Here is a 27,228-nt window from a genome sequence, read left to right on the forward strand (position 1 = left end):
CTCGAAATCCTGGGCTTGAGCAATCCTCCTCCTGAGTAGCTGGGACCACAGGCACACAGCAACACACTCAGCTAATTTTTTTTCTTTTTTTTATAGAGACGGAGTCTCTTTGTTGCCCACCTGGTCTCAAACTGCAAGCTTCAAGCTGTCCTGCCTCTGCCTCCCAAAGTGCTGAGATTACAGGCATGAGCCATTACACCTAGCCAGAAGTGATTTATTCTTGTCATCTAATACCCATCCTATGTTCAGTTTTCTCTATCTCAAAAAAAAATTTTCAGTTGATTGGTTTAAATGAGTGGTTCAAACAAGTTCCACATTTTGCTTTCATCTGTCTCTTAAGTCTTCCTTAATCTATAAAAGTTACTTTTTTTTCTCCATGCCATTTTTTGTCATTTGTGCTATAGGATTTCCCACATGCTTTCTTTGACTAACTGCATTTTCCTGGTGGTGTTTAACATGTTCCTCTGTTTCCTTCTCTTCTCGTGGCTGTTTGATAGATACAGAGTTTCTCAAGTGCTAATTAGATCATAATTTGTTTTTAAACAGAAAGAAAATGAATCATGCTCATATCACATACTATTAATAGGTGGCCAGGTGAGGTGGCTCACGCCTATAATACCAGCACTTTAGGAAGCCGAGGCGGCCGGATCACCTGAGGTCAGGAGTTCAAGACCACCTGGCCAACATAGTGAAACCCCATTTCTACTAAAAATACAAAAATCAGCCAGGCATTGTGGTGCGTGCCTGTAATCCCAGTTACTCGGGAGGAGAATCACTTGAACCTGGGAGGCAGAGGTTTCAGTGAGCCGAGATCATGCCACTGCACTCCAGCCTGGGCAACAGAGCAAGATCTGTCTCAAAAAAAAAACAAAAATATATATATATATATACACACACACACATATATATACACACATATATATACACATATATATACATATATACACATATATACACATATACACATATATATACATATATACACATATACACATATATACACATATATACATATATACATATATATAACTAATAAGAACTAAGGATTCTATAGTGTGACATTTATGAGGGCTAAGAGAATGATATTTTATTACGATAAAGGACCACAGATTGTCATGCACATTGTGTACTATAATGTAAATGGCATTCCATGGAGTTGTGTAATGAGGTAACCCTTATGATTTTAGAGTTGGACTTTTATGACAATTAGAGAAACTTTTCTGGTAAGAACTTAAAAGAATTAAAACATTGACTAGAAATAAAATTCTTATGTGACTGTTATCCCATTAACAAATATTTGTTGAATGTTAAAGTCATGCTGTGTTTTTTTTTTACAGTGGTTTTTAGATCGCATGGCTGATGACGACTGGTGGCCAATGCAGATACTAATTAAGTGCCCTAATCAAATTGTGAGACAGGTAAGGGAAAAATATGTTTGAAAAAAATTATTTGGAAAAGAAGTTACTTTCAATTTAATTATTCTAAATTTGCTTATAAGTGTATCTTAACCTAATATTGATAATAGTTTGAAAAGATCTGCCTCCTATCATAAAAGTCATTTTATTGTTGGTTGCACCAGGCTCTTTTAACATCAGCTCTAACTCTAATAAGGTGATTAAAATTATGCACATTTCCTGGATATAGGAAGATTGACTGTAACTTCCTGTTCTTTTATTATTAGATCCTGCTCTTAAAGCATCATTATTAGATGCTTTATGAGTTGTACTGATTCTTTTAAAATCCTTAGACATTCTAACCATGGTAGGGTACTGTAGTGAACTCGAAAGCTAATGAAAAGACTGTAACTTATTTCTGTGATTGGGTCTGAACTGTCATACAAAACAGTTTGTTTTCTTTAAATTGTTGGGTAAAATAGACAATGAAATTTAAATATTACTTTATAGTCACTTTTCACAAAATCAAAAACTTAGTTGACATATGCCACTTTTCAGTTACTATTGAGATATATATTCTTGTGTATATATAACATTTATAAATTTATATAGAACATATATATATATATATATATTTTTTTTTTTAGAGGGTTTTGCTGTGTCACAAGCAGTCCTCTTGCCTCAGCAGCTGGGACTACACACACACACCACCACACCTGGCTAATTTTGTTTTGTTTTGTTTTTAGATAGAGTCTTGTTCTGTCACCATGGCTGTAGTGTGGTGGTGCTACATGGCTCACTGCAGCTTCCACCTCCTGGGCTCAAGCAATTCTCCCACCTCAGCCTCCTGAGTAGCTGGAACTACAGGCACACACCACCACACCTGGTTAATTTTTGTATTTTTTTGTAGAGAGAGTGTTTCTCCCCTGTTGCCTAGGCTGGTCTCAAATTCCTGGGATCAGGCAGTCCTCCCACCTTAGCCTCCCAGAGTTCTGGGATTATAGTTGTGAGCTACTGAGCCTGGCCTAAGATACAATTCTTATACCATAAAATTTACCCAGACCTTTCAAAATGTAAAATTTAGTGGTTTTTAGTATAGTCACAAAGTTGTGCAGCCATCACTACTACCTAATTTTGGAACATTTGCCACCCCCACCCCCCACCAAAAAAAAACCCCTATACCCATTAGCAGTCAGTTCCTATTTTATCCTGTCCTTTCTCCTCAATCCCTGACAACTACTAGTCTACTTTCTATCTTTATAGATTTGCCTATTTTGACCATTTCATATAAATGGACTCATACACTATTAGTCTTTTGTGACCTACTGCTTTGATTTAACAATCTTTTCAGGATTTATTCATGTTACAGCATGTATCCATATTACATTTTCTTTTTTTGCCAAATAGTTTGTCAAATGTATATAGCTGCATTTTGTGTTATCTCTTCATCAGCTGAATATTTGAGATGTTTCTACTTTTTGGCTATTTTTAGTAATGCTGTTAGGAACTTTTAGTACAAGTTTTTGTTTGGACATACATTGTCACTTCTTTGTGTACGTTTTTAGAACTGGTAAACTGTTTTTTGTTTTTGTGTTTTTTTTGAGACAGAGTTTCACTCTTGTGGCCCAGGCTAGAGTGCAATGCCGTGGTCTCGGCTCACTGCAACTTCTGCCTCCAGGGTTCAAGTGATTCTCCTGCCTCAGCTTTCCAAGTAGCTGGGATTACAGGCGCATACCACCGTGCCCAGCTAATTTTTTGTATTTTTAGTGGAGATGGGGTTTCACCATTTTGGCCAGGCTGGTCTCAAACTCCTGACCTCTGGTGATCTGCCCGCCTTGGCCTCCCAGTGTGCTGTTACTACAGCCACTGCACCGGCGGTAAACTGGTGTTTTTTGTTTGGTTGGTTGGTTGTTGTTGTTTTTGAGATGGAGTCTCGCTCTGTCAACCAGGCTGGAGTGCAATGGCGTGATCACGTCTCACTGCAACCTCCACCTCCCGGATTCACACAGTTCTCCCTGCCTCAGCTTCCTTAGCTGAGATTACAGGTGCCCACCACCACGCCTGGCTAATTTTTGTATTTTTAGTAGAAGTGGGGTTTTGCCATGTTGGCTAGGCTGATCTCGAACTCCTGACCTCAGGTGATCCACCACAGCCTCCCAAAGTGCTGGGATTATAGGCTTGAGCCACCGCACCCAGCTGGTAAACTGTTTTTTTATAGTGACTGCAGTGTTTGACATTCTTGCCAGTGATATATAAGAGTTCCAGTTTCACCATAATCTTTAGCAGCTGATACTGTCTTTTATTGTAGCCATCCTAGAAGGTATGAAGTGGTATCTTATTGCGGTTTTGGTATGCATTTTCCTGAAAATGGTTACACATTTTTTCATGTGATTGTGGGTCACTTGTGTATCTTTAAAGAATCCTCACATTTCCTTCTCCTAGCTGCTGACCCCATGATGAGCAGCGGCCCTTCCCCATTCCATTCTTCTTAAGGAATTGGATACTAGATTTTCTTTTCTCTGTATCTCCATTAGCTAAAAGGATTTTTTGAAGCTTTGCTTTTGATCATCTGTATTACTGAAACGTACAGTTTGTTGAGTTTTTTTCTCTTTATCATAAAACTGAATATTTTTAATGCTACCTTTGCCTTATTTCCTTAGTCCATTGTTGAGACTCCAGAAGAGCTCCAGGATACCAAGATAATCTTGTGCAAACTATAAACGGGTGGCAGAGAATTTTGAATCATGTTAATTTTTCAAATCTTTGTTACCTGTTCAGTTGGCTCTTGTTTTATCTTTTTCTTCACAGATGTTTCAGCGTTTGTGTATCCATGTGATTCAGAGGCTGAGACCTGTGCATGCTCATCTCTATTTGCAGCCAGGAATGGAAGATGGGTGAGAAGTACTTTTTGAACAAGTTTGTGTGTCTGCGTTGTGTGTGTGTGGTGTTTTTGGTGTTTTTTGTTGTTGTTGTTGTTGTTGTTGTTGTTGTTTTAAAGAGATAGGGTTTCTTCATGTTGCCCAGGCTGGTCTCAAACTCGTAAGTTCAAATGATCTGCCCACCTCAGCCTCCCAAATTGCTAGGATTACAGGCATGAACCACCATGCTTGGCCCTAATTTTTAAGTTTCTTGACGACCTGCCTACAAAATATTTTTTAAAATCCACACTGAAATATTTGTTCTGTTTAAAAGTAATCTGTAATAATACATTCAAGAAAGTAAAACTGTTTTTGTTTTATTTAGATTGTGCATCTGCAAAATCCTCTACAAATTACTTTATGGCTTAGTCTTTTTGTTTGCATTGATTTAGCCAGTCACAATAACTACTTATGTTATTGCGGTTGAAATTCATTATCTCAAAGATAAAAGAAATTCAGAGTTTAAAAAGTACTTTTTCTCTTGAACAGTATTTCCAGGCCTCATACATTCTCTAAGATCTATATAATTGTCTCTTAGGTCAGATGATATGGATACCTCAGTAGAAGATATTGGCGGTCGTTCATGTGTCACTCGCTTTGTGAGAACCCTGTTATTAATTATGGAACATGGTGTGAAACCTCACAGTAAACATCTTACAGAATATTTTGCCTTCCTTTACGAATTTGCAAAAATGGGTGAAGAAGAGGTGAGGCTATATCTTGGCTATTTTTTGGATTATCTACCTTTTTTCACTATTTGCAACTTAACTGCTTTTATATTTTTAAATTTTGTTTGTTTGTTTGTTTAGAGCCAATTTTTGCTTTCATTGCAAGCTATATCTACAATGGTACATTTTTACATGGGAACAAAAGGACCTGAAAATGTAAGTACAATTCTATCGTACATTAGGAATTAGAGGCCATGGTTTTCATAGTTTGCATCGTGCGAAGTCCTAAGATGTTAGAAACCTTTAAAGTCCCTTCTGGAACCTGATGTTAGATAATGTGAAGGGTCTAAGATTGGTTGATGTTTTTAATGTAATTTTAATAGATATAGCAAGAAAGAAACAACTAGGTAATGAAGTTCATTCATTGGTAAGGTCTGGAACAAAGCAAATAAACTTAGGCAAAGTGGTCACCTACTTTGGGGTCTTATCAACAATGAATTTTTTTTGTGAACATTTTGCTGGTCACATTTTTAAGTTTTTTGCTATTAAGTTTATGAGAGTCTTTCCAAAATTTAAGTAGCTGTTCTATTAATAATATTAAAGTATTACATCAGTTTTGTGTTGTTCATAACAAATGCATTAGGTTGTATGATCTACTTGCACTCTTATTCAGTCCTTTTCTTAACCATAAGAGATAAGTACCCTTTATATCTCCATTTAACAGATGAGACAATTGAAACTTAGAGAAGTTAATTTGTTTTAGATCACAGTGAGTTGTTGTGCTTTGATCCTTGGTCAGACTACTGAGCTAAAACTCTTAAACACTGTTTTGTAATGCTTCACAGAATATACACTAGTAGATCATAAAATCTTTTGAGTCTCTGCATTTAGAAGCCCAAATGAATGTCTCTTTGAAATACCCACTATTTGGATTATCAGGAAACTATAAATAAGAATTTCTTATTTTGTATAACTGGCATTTTTATTAAATAGGAAATACTGTTTTATCATACTTGTAATTTTTTCTCCTGACTTGTCTTCCAATGAGCTTGCTTATAAGAAAAAAGTTATTCAAGGATTTATAGGTAAGGTAAGTAGTCAGTGTTGAGGGTTTTTTTTGTTTATTTTGTTTTGTTTTGAGACAGAGTCTCACTCTGTCACCCAGGCTCTAGTGCAGTGGTGCTATCTCGGCTCACTGTAACCCCCGCCTCCCGGGTTCAGGCGATTTTCCTGCCTCAGCCTCCCAAGTAGCTGGGATTACAAGTGTGTGCCACCACGCCTGCTAATTTTTGTATTTTTAGTAGAAATGGAGTTTCACCATGTCGGCCAGGCTGGTCTCGAACTCCTGACCTCAAATGATCCACCCGCCTCAGCCTTCCAAAATGCTGGGATTACGTAAGCTACCATGCCCGGCAGAGAATGGTTATTCTTTACAGTTCAGGCAATTTAATCTAAGGTTGTCCTGAATGTGGTTTAGAGTGTTTTACGTTAGGTTTAGGTCTTTGTGCAGTCGTTTTTCATGTTACAAGCTCCTGCCACCATCTACACTGTTACATAAAACAAGTCATTTGTTCTCAAAATGATATTAAAACTACTACCATATTAAAATTGAATTTTATTCCAACTTAGCCTCAAGTTGAAGTGTTATCAGAGGAAGAAGGGGAAGAAGAAGAGGAGGAAGAAGATATCCTCTCTCTGGCAGAAGAAAAGTACAGGCCAGCTGCCCTTGAAAAGATGATAGCTTTAGTTGCTCTTTTGGTTGAACAGTCTCGATCAGAAAGGTGAAATGTTTCGAATTTAAAATGTTTAAAGCATGTTTGGTTTTATTATTTTTACATAGTTGTTTACCACTAGTTTTTCCACTAGCTTTTTATTATATATGTTTAATTATGTAATTGTTATTCACTAGCTTTTATTATATAATTCCTTTTAAATAATACTACTATTCATCAACTCTTGTGGCATAAGAATTTCAGTTTTTTCTACCAAACTTTTACTTTATCTATGAGTCATGTTAGAAATAGTCATTGAAAAAATATACAGTAAAATATCTAGCAAAATAGAGCGTGCATTCGTTCTTTAACCTTAGCAACTTCATTTCTAGGAATCTGTGTCCAAAATACAGAAAGATGTATATGCAAATCTGTTTATTGAAACCATGCTTCTGATAGCAAAAGACTAGAATCAGCTGAATGTCCATCAAAAGGGAACTAGTTGAAAAAACAGCATCCATTCAAAAGAATACTCTATAGCTGAAAAAGGAAGTATGGAATTTATCTGTACTACCACAGAGAAATCTTTAGGATCTATTACTAAGTAAAAAAAGGTGGGAAAAAGTGTATATGATATCCTACTTTTTAAGGGAATGCTATGATGACAGAGAGAGAGAGAGAGAGTGTGTGTGTGTGTGTGTGTATGTGTATGTGTATGTACAACCAAACCTCATTATTTATGGATTTCCTATTTGCAAATTCACCCATTTGCTAAAATGCATTTGTAATGCCAGAATTGGCACTCAGGGAGCTTTTGCAGTCACTCACAGATGTGTGCATATGCAGAGTGGCAAAAAACTTGAGTTGCCTGACATGCCTTTCTAGGTAAGGTCAAACAAGGCAACAATTTGCCTTTTTGTTTCAGTTTCCATATTGTAAACAAATGTACTTTTCACGGTGTATGCTGTGAAAATTTTTAGTATATTTATATTTTTTGTTCGTGATTTTGCTGTTTAAAATGGCCCTCAGCCAGGTGTGGTGGCACACGCCTGTAGTCCCAACTACTTGGGAGGATGAGGTGGATGGCTTGAGGCCAGGAGTTTGAGTCTGCAGTATGCTACTTTGGCACCTGTGAATAGCCATTACAGTCCAGTTTGGGCAATATAGCAAGATCCATCTGTAAAAATAAGTAAATAAAATGGCCCTCAAGTGTAGTGCTGAAGTGCTCTCTAGTGTTCTTAAGCTCAAGAAGGCCGTGATATGACTTATAGAGAAAATATGTGTTAGATACATTTCATTCATATGAGTTTTAATACTATTGGCAGTGAGTTAAACGTTAATGAATCAACAATATATACTAAATAAGGTATCTTTAAACACAAACACTCATAAAACAAAGTAAATACTTTGATTGGTTGACAAAAATATTACCAGATGCTCACAGAAACTTAATCGTGTATTTTCCCTAGTAGTAATAATTTGGTATTTGCTAATTCAGTATTTGCCACACTTTATAGAACACAACTACCTCAAATACAAGAATTGACTGTAAATCAAAAACTTTTTTTTAATGGTTTCCAGTGCATAGAGGAAGGGGACAGGAATGGATTCTTGACAAATTTAGCTTTGGTATCATATAAATGTATAATTATAAATAAATGAATAAGAAGTAATCTCTAAAAATCAAAAGCACAGTGAAATAAATGAACCTAACTATATATTAAATAGGTAAATTTCTAGTGGGATGTATATGAAGGACAAAAAGAATTGCAAAATTTTCCTAAACTGTAATAGTAATTATATTATTTGTAATAAAAATATTATTCTGAAAGTATTAATGTACATTACAGGATGAAACAAGTAACTGTTAATGTCATTGGAAACCAAGATTTTCAGCAAAAGAAAGATAAAAATATTGTAAGGTTTTGCATAACTTATTTAAAACTAAATTTGAATTGGAAATATTTGTAGCAGTTTATGGTGTATTTGCAAACAGAAAATCTATTACAGAAACTGTTTTACCTACCACTGTTTTTGAAAAGACCTGGAAACCCTGTACAACCCAGAATCAATGAGTACCCTTGGCATCTAGGGTATAGTCTCTAGGTTTCATTTCCCACTGAAAGAATTGGGGTTCCTTGGAAAAATGGCCAGTTCCAGTTCTTGGGAAAGAAATGAATGAGAAGCTTGGAATGTCTTGTCATTTTGGAAAGCAAGGAGGCAGTCTAAGACTACTGAGGTCATGGTAAAGAAACTCAAGAGCCAACTTATGGGGGTTTCTACTGGTCATAGATTGAACAGCTTTGAGCATTGGTAATAACTGCAGTGGACTGTGAATCACATCAAAGATGTTTAAATCCATGAGTTCATAATACCTAAAAAGAAATTTTTTTTTAGTTTACTGGCAACTTTTGGAGTATATTAGGAAATCAAATCATTATTTTTGAAACTGATAAATAATGGAAACAGTATCAAGCATTTATTCTACTTGCAAGTATGCTTCATGGCAACCAAATGGTGATTGAGGGGAAGTTTGTGTTCTTATATGTTTTCAAGCTAATTAATGAGCAAGGACAATTGGAATTAGAATATCACTGTTTTGGAATCCCAGATGAAATGATGGATCTAGGCAGTTATCATCACTGAAAACCTTACAAAAAGACTAACCCTTCATTGTGTGCCTTCTACAAGATACTATTAATTAAAAAGTCAAACCTAGATCTCATCAAGTCTGGATCTGACTACCAGTTTATAGAAAGTGTAGGGACAGAGTAACATGTTAAGACAGCACCATAAGGATACAATCAGCAAAGTGTAAATGTGAGAGAAACTACAGGACAATTGACTTTCAACAGATAAATTGCAAACACAAAGCTGGTGGGGAAACCAACAGATTAAAATATTTAAGAGACTTTTCAACTAATTATGGCAAAAGGCTTTATTTGAATCCTGATTCAAACAAATTAATTTTAAAAATCTTTTTAGAAACTTCAGGAAATGTGTATGCTGGATCTTGTATGATAGTGCGGAATTATTCATTTAGGCATGAATAATGATACTGTGGTTGTTTTTGAAACCTATCTGTTAAAGATACTATGATTTATGGATTAAATGATAAAATACCTAGAGTGTCCTTCAGAATAATTCATATTGAGTGGATGGGGGTTCAAATGAAACAAGACTGGCTATGATTTTGGTAAATTTGAAGCTGACTGATGGAATACTTGTGTTATTCTATTTTTTAATATAGCTGAAATTTTTATAAGTTATAAAAGAAATATGCAATCTAGGTGTAGTGGCTTGTGCCTGAATCCTGGTTACATAGAAGGATCCCCTGAGCCTAGTAATTCGAGGCTGCAGTGAGCTGCGATCACATCACTGCACTCCCGCCTGGGCAACAGAAGTAGACTCCATCTCTAAAAAGAAGGAAAGAAAAAAAGGAAGAAATATACAGTAATTTTAAACTGGGAGATGAAATGCTAATTTCTAGAAGTCCATTTGGTTTTGAAGGGTCTCATGTCAAAAAAACAAAAGTAAGTAAAATAAGACCCATCCTACTGTTTTATATACTAAAATAGTAAGTTAATTAAATGAAAATGAAGTACATTTGGGCTTTCATTTACCAATCCTGGAATGTTGAAAAGTTGCCTAAAAGACATTTAGCAAGCAAGTGTAGCTAGCAAAAAATCATTTTATGATGGCAGGTTAATACAATTATAATTGAATCAACAATTTTTGATACATGTTGTAAATCTCTGTAAAGTAATACAGAAGGAAGAAAAACTTATTTCCACTAATATTTTCTTTCAGGCATTTGACATTATCACAGACTGACATGGCAGCATTAACAGGAGGAAAGGTAGTACATTCTCTAATATTAGACAATTTGATCATCACAAAAATAATAATGGTTCTTAAATGAACAACTTTTGCTTTTGACAGGGATTTCCCTTCTTGTTTCAACATATTCGTGATGGCATCAATATAAGACAAACTTGTAATCTGATTTTCAGCCTGTGTCGATACAATAATCGACTTGCAGAACATGTAAGTGCTAAGGAACAGTCTTAAAGATTTTTGGAAATTTTTAAAAAGAATACCCTGAAATCTGGCCGGGTGCTGTGGCTCATGCCTGTAATCCCAGCACTTTGGGAGGCCAAGGCGGGAGGATCGCTTGAGCCTAGGAGTTTGAGACCAGCCTAGGCAACATAGTGAGAACCCGTCTCTACACAAAATAGAAAAATCTAGCCGGGTGTAGTGGCACATGCCTGTAGTCCCAACCACTCGGAGGCTGAGGCAGGAGGATCGCTTGAGCCTGAGAAGTGGAGGCTGCAGTGAGCTGTGATCTCGCCACTGCATCCCAGCCTGGGTGACATAGCGAAACCCTGTCTCAAAAACAAAACAAGAATATCCTGAAATCCTCCTCTTTCTGTTTTAGATTGTATCTATGCTTTTCACATCAATAGCAAAGTTGACTCCTGAGGTATGTAAACATTTGTTAATTTATGTTTTTAAAACAATTTTCAGCCCTGCTAATGCTTTCAAATGAGCCTAATTGTTCTTGAGAACAAATTTATCAGGGTTTCTCCCATAACATAATAACCTATTTTTAAGTGTATAATGTGAATAAAATGAACTACTAATCATGTCTTATTACGAATATAATTTTCCCAACTAAATGTATATATGTGTATAGACTCATTGTATCAGAGTGCCACCTGGATGCCAGGCTTTAAAGTTGTTTGATTTGGAGCATATATTGTAATTGTGCCCAAAGAAAAAGTAGAGCAACCAGGACTCAGCATGTGTGTAAAAGTGTGTAGAAAATAGAATACAGTGTTATATGAAAGTATTTTTGTAAAATGGAAATGTTATAGCTATTTTAACAATCGATGTCAAACGTTACTATAAATTACCCCTCAGGTTGCTATAGGAAGCTTTTAATCTAAATTTTTCAATAGAACACAGTTGTCTCATTAACAATTTATTTTTGGGGTTGGGGACATGTTGCTTAAAGGATACAAATTTTCATGAATAAGTTCCAGAGATCTGTTGTGCAATGTAGCAACTGTAGTTGATTATACTTGAAAATCATTGAGTAGATTTAAGTGTTCTGACAAAAAATAAGTGTGTGAGGTAATGCATATGTGATTAACTTGATTTCACCATTCTACAATGTATACATATTTCAAAACGTTGTACATCATAAATATTTGCAGTGTTTGTCAGTTTAGAGAATATTTTTATAATTATCTTTTCCAAAATGCACTTGACATCCAGAAAAATCTATCATACGTGGTTCCCGGTTGACTTTGTACCCCTCGCTGATCCTGCTGCTTTATGGTAGTTCAGGTTCACATGCAGAAGTACTGGCTGAGGTCTCCTTCCCTAACACAGATTTAAATGTAGTGTGTAGTAGAATATATGTTTCTTCTCTGCTGAAAGAGATGGGTTCAGATTGATCTAAATACACAGTCATGTATGTGTTTTACAGGCAGCCAATCCTTTCTTTAAGTTGTTGACTATGCTAATGGAGTTTGCTGGTGGACCTCCAGGAATGCCTCCCTTTGCATCTTACATTCTGCAGAGGATATGGGAGGTAAGTCTTGCAGCAGGTGTTTTCAATGTTTATTTTACTGAGGATTTTATTTTTATAATATAGTCAGTACCATTTTAAGTACCAGTTTCTTATTACCCCAAGATGGTCTTAGTAAGTCACAGGTTTGGGGAAGAAAAGAGTTCTTAGCTGGTCTCCTAGTTGTATTAAAGACATTCTTGTAGCGTCATAAACAGCTTTAGCCAATTTGAAGTTTTCATTCCCCTACCCTCCAAAGTTCCATAAAGCAACTAGAAGTCCTAGAAATACAAACCAGGTGTTTTCAAGAATTGACAGAAATGGTAGAGGAAGCACCAGCCACCTTTTTGCTTCCAGAGTTACTGCTGAGGTCACAAAATTTCTCCTTGTTTGAATATTGGAAAAGCTCAAGACCAGGGGACAGCAAATCTTTTCCCAAAAGGGTCAGAGAGCAAATATTTTAGACTTTGTGTGCCGTACAGTGTCTGTTGAAACTACTCAACTTTGCTGTGGTAGCATATAAGCAATCATGGACAAGAAATGAGTGGGTATGGGTGTGTTTCAATGAAACAACAAAAACGGGCAGCCACAGAATTTGACCTGCTGGCCATAGTTTGCCAACCCCTACTCTAGATTCCTAGGATTCACCTTTCTCATGAAAAAACTCTCCACAGCAGTACAGTGAGCTTCTTGTATTCTCACTTAGTACAGGTTGGGCATGTAATCAGAAAAGTAAAGATGAGAAACCTTAGAGAAATAAAAATACTTTTAAATAAATTTCTAAATTTAGCAAGACCTAGAAGTCATGGAGTTCTCATATTTGTCTTATGGTACTTGGTTATTTTAAATTTATTTTGTAAACCAGTGACACATTTTTCTGAACACTTCCTGTTGATAAAAGTAAGTAGCTTTAAAAATGGGAAAAAAATAGGGTGAAACCTTTTTAATCTCTAATTGTCAAAAAAGTACTTTAGCTTTGTGTCTAATAGCATATACAAAAAGTAAGTAAAAGTAATTGCTCATTCGGTTGGCCTTATATTCTGTTCTTGTCATGTTATTTGTAGGTGATTGAATACAATCCTTCTCAGTGTCTAGATTGGTTGGCAGTGCAGACACCCCGAAATAAACTGGCACACAGCTGGGTCTTACAGAATATGGAAAACTGGGTCGAGCGGTTTCTTTTGGCTCACAATTATCCTAGAGTGAGGACTTGTAAGTCAAATATTTAGAATTTCATAAACCCTTTATTTATTGTTCAAAGTTATGTTTCGTTTTGTTTTTAGGCAACTACGACATGCCCGTTGTTGTATACTACGAAATTCTTGGAGATGTTATTTCCTTTTTTTTTTTTTTTTAGGATAGGAAACCATGGTATTTCTTGGGAAACATCATCACTACTATCATTTTTATTTCCTTGATTGATAAGAGTGATAAGGCATAATCAGCATTAATGAAGGGAATAAAAGGTTTGAAAATCCTGTCTTAAAAGTAACTTTTGAGAAGATGAAGGATAAAATGGTAATAAAGACATAAGCTGAGAGAAAATATTAGCTGAAATTATGAGAGGTTATATAAACACTTTAAGTTGTACACAAGCCAGTAAAAAAGATCTTAGGTAGACAAATATCAAAAATATTTCACAAAATAGAAAGTTGCTTGGAAATAAACATAGAAAATGTTATTTTGATAGTTCAAAAAAATGAAAATTTAATTTTTAAATTTCTTATAAATATTTTCTATCTATTTGCTGAGAAGGCCCTACAGTCATTGATACTTAAGTAGCAATAAACACATCTGGTACCCAGATGTTGAATTCTTTTTTTTTTTTGAGACAGAGTCTCACTCTGTTGCTCAGGCTGGAGTGCAGTGGTGCAGTCTCAGCACACTGCAACCTCTGCCTGTTGAGTTCAACTGATTCTCTCACCTCAGCCTCCTGAGTAGCTCAGATAACAGGTGCATGCTACCACACTCAGCTAATTTTTGTATTTTTAGTAGAGACAGGGTTTCACCATGTTGGCCAGGCTGGTCTTGATCTCCTGACCTCAAGTGATCCGCCCGCCTCTGCCTCCCAAAGTGTTGGGATTACAGGTGTGAGCCACTGCATCCAGCCCAGATGTTGGATTCTGAACACCATTCTCCAGTAAAAGAATTCATGGCTCCTAGGAGAAATCACTGATTTTAGGCCCGGGGCAGGGAATATATAAGATGTGTGTGGAATATCCTATAGTGCCAGAAAGTGAAAGTACTCAAAAATCAAAATGGTGGGTGTATGTCAGAGAAACACAGAGCTAACCTGAAAGAACTCCCAATGGCCAAAGCCAGAACAGTTTGAGTAACAAAATAACATAGCACTGGATTATAACCCCAAGGATAAAATAAATATTCATGAGTCCATATTTAGTAGAAATAAATGATTGAATAAATAAATGGAGAATAAACAAATCTCCATACAAAAGAATTCCATATAATTTATGTACACATCTCCCCAGGAGGTGGAGCTTAATTCCTCACTCCTTGAGTATGAGCTTAGTGACTTTCTTCCAAGGAGTGGGGTGTGGGGGAAGTAACTTTACAGTGAAGAAAGTTTACAGCTCAGCCGGGTGATAAAGGTTAACATCATTGGTAATCAATGAGGTTGATAGTGTGTACCCTTGATATGGTGTGATGGCAGAGGGCACTTCATCTCTTGTGGTCCTCCTTCCAAAAACCTATAACCTGAATCTAACCATGACACACATCAGACTAACTCAGATTGAGAGACATTCTATGAAATACCCGACCAGTATTCCTTGAAACTGTAAAGGTCATTAGAAAGAAGGAAAATCTAAGAAACTGTCACAGCCAAGAGGAAGTTAAGAAGACATAATGACTAACTGTAATGTATACTAGATGGGATCCTGGAACAAAAAAAGGACATTAGGGCAAAACAAGTGAAATCTAAAGTGGAGAGTTTGGTTAGTAGTAATGTACCTGTGTTGCTTCCTTAGTCACGACAAATGTACCATCATAATAATAACTGTGGGGGAAACTAGGTGAGGGGGGTGTATCGAAATTGTTGTGCTTATTTTAAAATAAAAGGTTTATTTGAGAGAAACAGCTTTCAGTGGCATGAACACATGGATTGGCATGGGCACTCTGCTCATGGGCCTTTTTTTTTTTTTCCTGGAAGTTTAGTTAACCCTGCCATAATAGGATCTTTGTAAGAGCACACAGCCAAGAGCTATGTGAGAGCTGTGCACTCTTACAAAGAGATGTGTGCCAGTTGGCATTCATGTCTTGACCCCTGACCATAAAACCAACCAAAAAAAAACGCTATGCTGAACCCCCAAAAAGGTTTTTCAGCCAGCTATTATGCCTAATACTGATGACAGTGCTGAGGAAATGGCATTCTTGGACATTGCAGTGGCATTGTTTAATATTACCCTTATGAAAGGCAATTTAACAGATCTTTACCAAGATTCTTAAAAATTGTATACCCTTTTATTTATTTATTTTTATTTTCTTATTTATTTTTTTTTTCGAGATGGAGTCTTGCTCTGTGGCCCAGGCCAGAGTGTAGTGGCGTGATCTCGGCTCACTGCAACCTCTGCCTCCTGGGTTCAAGCAGTTCTCCTGTCTCAGCTTCCTGAGCAGCTGGGATTACAGGCACCCACCACCATGCCTGGCTAATTTTTTTGTATTTTTAGTAGAGACGGGGTTTCACCATATTGGTCAGGCTGGTCTCAAACTCCTGACCTCGTGATCCACCCACCTCAGCCTCCCAAAGTGCTGGATTATAGGCGTGAGCCACTGTGCCCGGCTGGTTTGCCCTTTTAATCTCAGTAATACTATTTTAGGGATTATAGTGTAAGTATATGGATGCCCAACAGCATGATTTATAGTAGTGAAAAATTTTAAACTCTTCAGTTGGGAAACATTGTTATAATGCATCATGTTAAAATTATAGTAGTGAAAACTATGTAGTAATATGAAAAAGTGCTTTTGCACTTTTCATATTATACTAATTTGCACTATTCAATTATACTACTTGAATAGAATTAGTATAACTTAGAATAAGAATTAAAATAACATGTATAAAAGAAAAGCTTCATAGAAATACTTCTAAATACAGCAAAATAAATGAGAACTTTTAATATAGAGAAAAGAAAAATTGAGACATTAGTGTCTTAGAGTTGCCATATAGACATGGAAGTAGACTTAATGTTTTTTGTAGCATACAACTAGATCCAGGACTCTTAAGTTATAGGAAGGCAGTTAACCAAATGGCAAGATGGCCTGTTCTTCCAAATTAACCCTTCTGTCTGTTCTTAAAGAAAAACATAATTTAAAAGTCGTGTTTTTTTCTGAAGCAGAACTTCCTTTTTATTTAAAAGCAAGTAGCTTTTATAGGAAAAGAAGAGGTGGTTAGGTATGTGATAAAGCAAAATGAAATGTTAATTGTAGAATCTCACTGGTAGGTCTGTGGTCTTAGTAGAGTTTTTTCCAACCTTATAATGTGTCCAAAAAATAACTCAAAGAAATGTTGAGGTGAAAGTATATAACTCACACCAAATGACTTTTTTTTTTTTTTTTTTTTTTTGAGATGGAGTCTTGCCCCATCGCCCAGGCTGGGATGTAGTGCTGCAATCTCAGCTCACTGCAGCCTCCACCTCCGGAGTTAAAGTGATTCTTGTGCCTCAGCCTCCCGAGTAGCTGGGATTACAGGCACCCGCCACCACACCCAGCTAATTTTTGTATTCTTAGTAGAGATGGGTTTCACCATGTTGGCCAGGCTGGTCTTGAACTCCTGACCTCAGATGATCTGCCCACCTCGGCCTCTCAAAGTGCTGGGATTACAGGCATGAGTCACCGCACCCAGCCAAATGGTTTTTTTTTTTTTTTTTTCTTTTTTGAGACAGAGTGTCGCTTTGTTGCCCAGGCTGGAGTGCAGTGGCGCAATCTCGGCTCACTGCAAGCTCCGCCTCCCGGGTTCACACCATTCTCCTGCCTCAGCCTCCCGAGTAGCTGGGACTACAGGTGCCCGCCGCCATACCCAGCTAATTTTTGTATTTTTATTAGAGACGGGGTTTCACTGTGTTAGCCAGGATGGTCTCGATCTCCTGACCTTGTGATCCGCCTGCCTCGGCCTCCCAAAGTGCTAGGATTACAGGCGTGAGCCAACATGCCCAGCCGCCAAATGGCTTTTTTAAATCGTAAATGACTTTTCTTGATTGAAGTTTTATGCAAAAATTGATCAGGATGATACCTACATGCCAGGTTTTTATATTTGAAACACATAACAAACTGAGCCTTAAAAATTCTGACTAAGCAGACTAGTATATAGGTAAAGAAATCTCTAGAAAATGGAGTATTGTGCACAAAGTTTAATTTGGAAATAAATTTGTAAAATAAACTAAAATTAATTTTAGAAACCCTAACTTTGTTTGCTTTGACAATACAATGGAAATTATCAAATTATAGTTAGAATAGGGGGAGACAAGTAATGGTTGTACTGAAAAGAACCCAAACTCAGACATTAGAGAGTCTTGAGGAGGTTCTGTAGTGAATGTTAGGAGCATTATTAGCCTGTCAATCTGATAGGCTGGATTTGAATCCCAGCTCTGGCCACTAGCTGTGTAAGCTGAGATAGTCCCATTGTTGTAAGCCTGAGTGAAAGTGGGGATAATAAATGCAATGCCTGCCACATAAAGTTATGATGTCAAATAGTATACATTCAGTAAAGGCTCACAATTCTTACTATAGTTATTACTATTATTGTTTTACCATTATCATTATCATCATCATTGTTTGTCAAGGCAAAATCTAGGCTCTACCTCTTTATCTGTGTGACCTTGGTCTTTGCTTCTCCAAGATTGAGATTTTCCAGAGCACTGTTACCTCCATCCAGGGTGATTGTGAGGATTAAATGAGAAGTTTATACAGCACCTAGGTCAATGGTTTGTTGATAGTAACTGCTTTTACAGGTTAGCGCAACTAATAAGTCATTAACTTCTCAGCATTATAGCATAGGCTTAATAAGTTTAACACCTAGTTCTTTCCTTGGGTGTAAGTTTAGCCTTAAAAGACTTTTAAAGATTTTCCCAAGTTAATGTTCTGTAATTAGCATATATGTAATCAAATAGGACTTTTATGTATATCTCATTCTTTCTTTATAACTTAAATATATATTATCTGGTTACAATTTAACACCCAATTCTTTCCTTTGGTGTAAGGTTAGCCTTAGAAGACTTTTAAAGATTTTCCAAAATTAATGTTCTATAATTAGCATATATGTAATCTTATATATTGAACTTTTATGTATATCTATTTCTGTCTTTATAACTTAAGTATATTTTACCATATCTGTAAGTTATTACAAAGTAAATTATCATTATTTTTCAATTAAGAAAACTAAGACTGTAGAACATTGAATGATTTGACCTTCTCAGGTACCTTTTGGTAGGTCTTCTGACTGCAAATGCAGGGTTCCTTCTGTTAAATCATACTACTTCCTGAGAAGAAATTAAAGTGGGAAAATTCTGCATCTTAGGCAAGCTAAAGAAAAGTGGTTTAAAAATTATTGCCACTTCAAAAATAACAATGGCAGAATAGAAGGTATCTATTTTTATCACCTCTTGGGATCTTTTTGTGGGGCCAAGGGGAAAGCAGAAAGATATTAAAAGAGATGTTCATGTCTCTTTTTATTCATTTTAATTATTAAAGGGAACAGTGGCTTTGTGATTAATGACTGCTGTTCAGTCTATTTTATACCTTACAAGGATCTGACAGTTTTGTTTTACATTTTATAGCTGCAGCTTATCTTCTGGTGTCCCTTATACCAAGCAATTCATTCCGTCAGATGTTCCGGTCAACAAGGTCTTTGCACATCCCAACCCGTGACCTTCCACTCAGTCCAGACACGACAGTAGTCCTACATCAGGTCTACAACGTGCTCCTTGGTTTGCTCTCAAGAGCCAAACTTTATGTTGATGCTGCTGTTCATGGCACTACAAAGCTAGTGCCCTATTTTAGCTTTATGACTTACTGTTTAATTTCCAAAACTGAGAAGCTGATGTTTTCCACATATTTCATGGATTTGTGGAACCTTTTCCAGCCTAAACTTTCTGAGCCAGCAATAGCTACAAATCACAATAAACAGGCTTTGCTTTCATTTTGGTACAATGTCTGTGCTGACTGTCCCGAGAATATCCGCCTTATTGTTCAGAACCCAGTGGTAACCAAGAACATTGCCTTCAATTACATCCTTGCTGACCATGATGATCAGGATGTGGTGCTTTTTAACCGTGGGATGCTGCCTGCCTACTATGGCATTCTGAGGCTCTGCTGTGAGCAGTCTCCTGCATTCACACGACAACTGGCTTCTCACCAGAACATCCAGTGGGCCTTTAAGAATCTTACACCACATGCCAGCCAATACCCTGGAGTGAGTAAAATTGATACTCTTTTATCTGTATCCTCAAATAGTTTGGAAATACCTGTTTTTCCCCTGGTGGGAAGTGGTGGCAGAATATAGAATAGTCTCACCATTCTTTCTTAAGAACTTAATGTATATTTGTTTTCTTAAATACATACATAAAATGCTATGTTGTTATAAAATTGATAACTGTGTAGATAACTTTTCTTAGGGTGAAGTTAAAGTTTCATATCTAGTAAAACTTACCTGTTTTTTAATTTGTGGTTTTGTAAATGTATTCTTCATGTGTGCCTAATGAAAAAAGTCAGCTTTATGGTACAGTTTTAAGGAATTGAGTACTTTGCTGTTTAAAAATCAGATACTCGTTAGCAAAATCTACATGCTGTGCTAAACTGTGCGCTAGACAATTTTATATCTAAAGCTAGTAGTATTCCCCAGTATTTTTTCTCAAGCTGCATCCAAACAAATGAAATGCTTAAGAGATCAATCAAGATACATATATATGCAGTCTAAATTGGGTCCCTTTTACTCTGCACACTTATTTGTAGGTTTTATATTAAGTTTCCTCCCCTCGATGTAAAGCTGTCAAACCTGGATAATAACTTTTCACTTTTGCCTCTTATTCTCTGTTGTAAACTGTACTTTAAAGATAGACTGTCGTTTATAGATCAGATTGTTTTTTCTAGATGATGTAATGAGTTGTATAGAATCTCACACCTGGGAAGAATAACCTAATTTCTAGTCAGAGAAAATTCGAATCCCAGGCTGGCACAGTGGCTCACACCTGTAATTTCAGCACTTTGGAGGCAGGTGGATCACTTGAGCCCAGGAGTTCAAGACCAGCCTGGGCAACATGGCGAAACTCCATCTCTACAAAAAATACAAAATTAGCTGGGAGTAGTGGTGTGCACCTATAGTCCCAGCTACTTGGGAGGCTGAGGTGGGAGGATCGCTTGAGCCCAGGAGGTTGCGGCTGCATTGAGACATTGTACTGCACCCTGGGCAACAAAGCAAGACTCTGTCTCAAAAGAAAAAATCAGAATCCCTACAATGCAGGAAAGAAAGTGAGTGTACAAGTACCAAGAAATTGAAAACCAATGCCATAAGAATACAGAATATCAATCTTTCTGACTTCAAAGGGTTCGGGATAGGATTTATTAAGTTTCAGTAAATTTGTCTCTATCATATTCACATAAATAATATTTGATCTAGTTACTAGATGTGATGTCCAGAATTAAATATACTTTTGACAAGTACTAGATGAGTTAGAATTTATCCCTCCGTATTATTTCTTGCCCTAGACATCAGTGAAATGTAATGTCTTTTATTGTAGAATGTCCTTATCTATTAGAAATTTTCATGAAAATGGTACCTAAGTCAGTTTTTTGCTTTGAAAAATAAGAAGCTGGGGGTTTCAGTTCATTGACAAGTATGTGTTAGAAGAGCAATGCTCTTCTGACATGTGCATATGAGTGTATAAAATCACAGCTAGTGATTTTACTAAAATATTTGTTTTTACTTTTTATTCATCAGGAACTTGAACTGAACATCATTCTAGAAAAGCATTTTAAATGTTGGAACAAAGGATTACCTCATATGCACTATTAATTTAAGGGTTATTTAGGCATTTAAAATCTTCGTGACAAAGTAATGATTTCTCATTAATTAAAGAAAAAGTGGATAGGAGATGGTGTGGCATGCCTCTGGGTTTACATTTGAAGTTACAAAAGTAGTGCGTTAAGCAGTAGTAAGACTAAAAATGAATTGTATTCACTTATAGTTTTTACTCTTTCTAAACTTGTATTTTAAGATTTGTTGAGTTCTTTTAGTGTTTATTATTATTATTATTTTTATTTGTATTTTAGTAGAGACAGAGTTTCATCATGTTGCCCTGGCTGGTCTCGAACTCCTGAGTTCAGGCAATCTGCCCGCCTCTGCCTCCCAAAGTGCTAGGCATGAGCCACTGCGCCCGGCCAAATTTTTTTAAATAGAATTTGTTACTAATTTTATAACTTTCTGAATGGAAGTATAATCTAGCTTATTTGTATAATTTTAAGAGTTGATTAATGAACGTAGAAATTAGAAACTGACTTTCTAAAATGCTATAGGGTTAAAAGATCATATGGCTTATTTGGCTTTTTTAGGCAGTAGAAGAGCTATTTAACCTGATGCAGCTGTTTATAGCTCAGAGGCCAGATATGAGAGAAGAAGAATTAGAAGATATTAAACAGTTCAAGAAAACAACCATAAGTTGTTACTTACGTTGCTTAGATGGCCGCTCCTGCTGGACTACTTTAATAAGGTAAAAAGATGTTTTTAGTTTTGTCTTGTTTTTTTCAAGTGAGATGAGGACCATCCTTTTGATGTTTAAAGATAAATCATTGGTTCATGAACTACTTTTAAACAGTTTTTGGTCTGACTTTGGTTTTTATTTGTGTATGTTTTATCATTTTAGGGTTGAAGGGAGGGTTGAAGGGAACCTTAATGTACAGCCTTCTACCCAAAGCTTGAATTGTCTTGTTTATGGCAATTTATCCTAACTCAGGCTTGATAGTTCAGTTCTAGAGGCCTCCAGAAAGTTTTCTGCACCTTTGGATGAGTCTGTTAATATTTTGCATTCTGTTTAGCCCAAATATATCTGTCTGGCTTTCTGATCTATATGACTTGGCCAAAATTATAGTCTTTATAATTTTCAGAGCTACAGAAGTTATTGAATGGTTACAGGAACTACTACAAATTACCCTTAATTCCCCTTACCTAGAGAAATAAAGTTCAGGCTAATTTCTTAAAATTTTTCTATGTATTTCATCTAAGACTTGGAAATGTTGTTTTTTATTAGGCACATTTTTTTAAATGGTACTTTACTGAAGACTTCACTGTAATATCTTAAGCTACTCAATCTAAGATGAGGTTATTTCAGATTGTCTTCTTTGGAAAGCTTTCAAATGTGAGTCTTCATTAGTAAACAGGGAAATTAACTACGCCTTTGCCGGATTTCTTAAAGGGATTATTTTTAAATTTTGGATTAATTTTGAATACAATTGTTTTCCCAAAGTTTACTACTTAAAGCTTTATTTCAAAAAAGATTTAGAGCAGCCTGGGCAACGTAGTAAAACACCATCTCTATATAAATAAATAAATTAGCAAATAAATTAGGGTGTGATGGCATGCACCTGTAGTCCCAGCTCCTTGGGGGGCTGAGGTGGGAAGATCCTTGAGCCCAAAAGGTGGAAGCTGCAGTGAGCCATGATTGTGCCATTGTACTCCAGCCTGGGTGACAGAGCGAGTCTCAAAAAAAGAAAAAAAAGATTTGGAGCTTTCTTAACTCTTCTTGAAAAAGGAAAGGAATAAAGTAGAAGGATTTCCAGTTGTAGTCTATAACAACATTTTTCTGGTGTCTAATGAAATAAGACCTGTTAACAGTAATATAGCTGTGTGAGTAATTACAGTCATGTGTTGCATAACAACAGGGTTATATTCTGAGAAATACATTTTTAGCCTATTTCATCATTGTGCAAACATCAGAATGACTACTCACACACAACTAGATAGTAGCGCCTGCTACACACCTGGGATATATAGTATAGCCAACTGCTCCTAGGCTCTAAATCTGCATAGCATGTTACTACACTGAATACTGTAGGCAATTATAACAGAAAGGTAAGTATTTGTGTATCTAAACGTATTTAAACATAGAAAAGGTACAGTAAAAATACGGAATAAAAGACAGAAAATGGTACACTTGTATAGGGCACTTACCATGAATGGTGCTTGCAAGACTGGAAATTGCATTGGGTGAGCCAGTGAATGAGTGGTGAGGGAATGTGAAGGCCTGGGACATTACCGTACCCTACTGTAGACTTTATAAACGCTGTACACTTAAGCTACACTAAATTTATTTAAAAATATTTTTTCTTCGATATTAATGTACTGAACTTTTTTTACTTTATAAATTTTAACTTCTTGATTCTTCTATCGTAACACTTAAAACACATTTTATAGCTGAACAAAAGTATTTATATCTTTATAAGCTTTTCATATTTAAATTTTTTTTCTTTTTAAACGTTTTTGTTAAAAACTAAGACATAAACACAATTAGGCTAGGCCTACCATGGTCAAGATCATCAGTATCTCTGTCTCCCACCTCCACATCTTGTCCCACTTGGGAGGTCTTCAGAGGCAGTAACTAAGCTGTCATCCCCTCTGACAATGATGCCTTCTTCTGGAATCTCTCCTGTAGGGCCTGCCTAAGACTGTTTTACATTTAACTTTTTTTGAAATAAGTAGTAAAATAATGATACTATATTATAGTAAATACATAAACCAGTAACATAGTCATTTATTAACATTATCAAGTATTATGTACTGTACATAATTGTGGTATACTTAAAAGACTGGCAGTACAACAGGTTTGTTTATACCAGCATCATCAGAGACGTGGGTAATGCATTGTGAATGTTACCATAGCTATGAAGTCACTAGGCTAATAGGAATTTATCAGCTCCATTATAATCTTATGGGACCACCATTGTGTTTGTGATCCATCATTTACCACAATTTCATTTTGTGGCACATGACTGTATTTTATGAACTATTTTCAAGGTTGACACGTTTTTAGTATTTTTTTTTTCCTTCATGTTACTCTTTCTTAATTACCAGCTGATGAGTGTTTAGATAATATGGGTGAATTTTATGATTATCCAGAATTTAACAATCAGAAGATGAGCCCATTATAAAAATCGACATTGTTTATGTGGAAACTTTAAAAGTATTCCCATGTCTTCTGCCATTGTAGATAATTAGGAATTGATTAGATATTAATAGACTTTTTTTTAGTTAGAGTTTCTTATTTAATATTATTTCCTTATGCTGCATTTCCAGGAAACAGATGAAGCAGTCTCTTTTCTGTAGGTAGGAAAGCAGAGAGCTTAAATGACGATTTTATTTCTTTTTATTTTTTCATCACCTAAGTGTTGTGTTCTTATTCAGAGTTCTCAAACTGAACTTTATGTTTTTTTCTAGTGCCTTCAGAATACTATTAGAATCTGATGAAGACAGACTTCTTGTTGTATTTAATCGAGGATTAATTCTAATGACAGAGGTAAATATTCTATTGCATTTTACTGTGGATATATCTCATTTTAATGTTCTCACCAAGACTTATTTTATAGACATTTAGAGTTTATGGTAAACTGTTTTACAGGTGGCCAGGTTTTAATTATATAGATCAGTAAACCTGAATTTATATCCCAAGAATAATTAGGTCATAATTTTTAGGGTGCTGTTTCTTTGTCCATAGTAATTCCATACTTTCCCATCATTTTGTATTTAGAACAGCCATTTGAAATAGACTAGTTTTATTCATTTGTAGGGACAAAAATGAAATACATGTGATTTAATTAAGGGCACACATAATTTCCCAAAAGCGTACTTATTTGACAGAGTATAGAAACTGAGGTTACCATTGTGAACCCAGAAAATCTGAGACAGGTCTCAGTTAATTTAGAAAGTTTATTTTGCCAAAGTTGAGGACGCGCCTGTGACACAGCCTCAGGAATTCCTGATGACATGTGCCCAAGGTGGTCGGGAAACAGCTTGATTTTATACATTTTAGGGAGATATAAGACATCAATCTGTATGTAAGAAGTACATTAGCTCTGTCCAGAAAGGCGGAGACAACCCAAAGCAAGGCCCCTCCTTCCTCTGGGGCCTTCCTGGTCACAGGTATGTGAGAGACAGATGGTTGCATTCTTTTGAGTTTCTGATAAGTCTTTCCAAAGGAGGCAATCAGAATATGCATCTATCTGAGTGAGCAGAGGGATGACTTTGTTGAATAGTATGGGAGGCCGATTTGCCCTGAGCGGTTCCCAGCTTGAAGGGGCCCCAAGATATTTTCCTTTCACACCATCCTCAGAGGAAACCAGAAGGACTATTACAGGGTTAAAATCAGCCGTTTATGCTTCCTATAATTCTTGAACATCCACAAGTATGAGATGGCTACACAGTCACCAGAGGTACGTTGAGCCCTTTAGTCTAATAAACATGCCAAGAGTACCATAAGAATTCAAAGGTAGGATGCTTTTTCAGTTAATGATAATAAAAAATCAGAGAACAGGTTTGCACTTTGAAGAATGTGGATTTGCAAAGGTAAGGGGGAAAACATTTAGATAAATGACAATAAGCACTGAGGCAAAGAAATATTGGTTATGTTTGAGGAAGGCTAAGTATTAAAAAAAGGTACGTGAAGAGGAGTAGTAAGAATTTCATTCTTTAAAATGCAACAGATGTTTATGCTGCTTTGGTTGTGTTTTTAGAAAAAAAAAATTTTTTTAATGCAACAGATGTTTAAATGTCTACCTCTGTGCCAAGCACTGTGCTAGGTACTAGGGACACAGCAGTGAACAAGACATACTGGTTTCTGTCCCCACAGCTTACAAGTTAAATACTGTACAAGTACATTGTTCATATGAGGTACTGCTGCAGGTTCTGGGCTAAGAATTTTAACCTTTGAACTGTGGGTATTATAGTGTGTAAGCTGTAGTGAACTGGTCGAAGAGGATTCAAAGAAGGGTGCTGTATAGTAAAATAGGAAAAAAACTAAGGGCTTAATTAAGCTAATACAGTTAAAGGAATTAAAAGATTTAACAAGCCAATATAAAGGAAATGAATTCCTACCTTTTGCAGCTCTTTTTACCTCTTTCAGGCCTACTGTTTTGAGTATGGCTGACAGTCACTTTACCATTGTCTTTGGACAGAGACCCTGGAAAGTTAGTTAAAGCAGTTGCCTATTCTCCCTAATCTTTTGTGACCTACTGCTTTGTAATTTTGAAGACTTACAATCTTAGAGCAAGTACTTTTTAAAAAAAATGTGATTAAACTATTTCTTCAGACTAGAATATACACACAAAATAGCAGAGTTCTGAAGGTGAAGAATGTTTAAAAGAGCTTAATGAGAGAATTTAACTTCAGGATAGAAAGCAAATACATTTGCTTTGCACACATGTGCACACACAGTCCGAGTCTGAAAACATCTGTCATAGAGGACGAGTGCTACCATTTTGTGGCTCAGTAAGTAAAAATGAAATTAAGTTTTCACTTTTTTCACATCATTTGTAGTCTTTCAACACTTTGCACATGATGTATCACGAAGCTACAGCTTGCCATGTGACTGGAGATTTAGTAGAACTTCTGTCAATATTTCTTTCGGTTTTGAAGTCTACACGCCCTTATCTTCAGAGAAAAGGTTTGCTCATTCCTACTTCTTATTTTTTGTTAGTGCTACTATTAAAGAGAGAAGGTTTTAAAATCGTGCCCCAGAGAAATTGTTTTTATCCTAGTTTATGCACAGAAGATGAGGCTGAAGCTAGCAAACCATCAGGAAATGTTGGTCATGAACTCCTGATGTAAAGCTGGAAGGCTCTTCTGTGTTTTTGTACCTGCCTGAAAAATACGCAAGCAGGTATCAAGATTTCAGAGATTGGAAAACATTTCCAAACACAGTAACAAGCTGGGCACTTTGTAAAGATTCTCCAGCTGGAAACTTCTTT

General features: G+C 36.1%; 1 protein-coding gene across 5 annotated transcripts in view; it reads left to right on the forward strand.

The window, feature by feature from the left end:
- Positions 1-27,228, forward strand: part of USP34 (ubiquitin specific peptidase 34) — a 281,740-nt gene that overhangs the window by 235,837 nt on the left and 18,675 nt on the right. For all 5 annotated transcript variants that reach the window (XM_024242030.3, XM_054547514.2, XM_054547516.2 and 2 more), the window contains 14 exons: positions 1,338-1,418; positions 4,203-4,288; positions 4,851-5,019; positions 5,122-5,196; positions 6,610-6,761; positions 10,503-10,551; positions 10,635-10,739; positions 11,131-11,175; positions 12,187-12,291; positions 13,332-13,479; positions 19,056-19,690; positions 21,826-21,983; positions 24,704-24,782; positions 26,798-26,924. In XM_024242030.3, coding sequence (XP_024097798.2) covers positions 1,338-1,418; positions 4,203-4,288; positions 4,851-5,019; positions 5,122-5,196; positions 6,610-6,761; positions 10,503-10,551; positions 10,635-10,739; positions 11,131-11,175; positions 12,187-12,291; positions 13,332-13,479; positions 19,056-19,690; positions 21,826-21,983; positions 24,704-24,782; positions 26,798-26,924 — 2,014 coding nt within the window. The remainder of the gene's footprint in view (positions 1-1,337; positions 1,419-4,202; positions 4,289-4,850; positions 5,020-5,121; positions 5,197-6,609; positions 6,762-10,502; positions 10,552-10,634; positions 10,740-11,130; positions 11,176-12,186; positions 12,292-13,331; positions 13,480-19,055; positions 19,691-21,825; positions 21,984-24,703; positions 24,783-26,797; positions 26,925-27,228) is intronic.

Source organism: Pongo abelii, chromosome 12 (genome assembly GCF_028885655.2).
Source record: "Pongo abelii isolate AG06213 chromosome 12, NHGRI_mPonAbe1-v2.0_pri, whole genome shotgun sequence".
In the NCBI taxonomy this organism is placed as follows: domain Eukaryota; kingdom Metazoa; phylum Chordata; class Mammalia; order Primates; family Hominidae; genus Pongo; species Pongo abelii.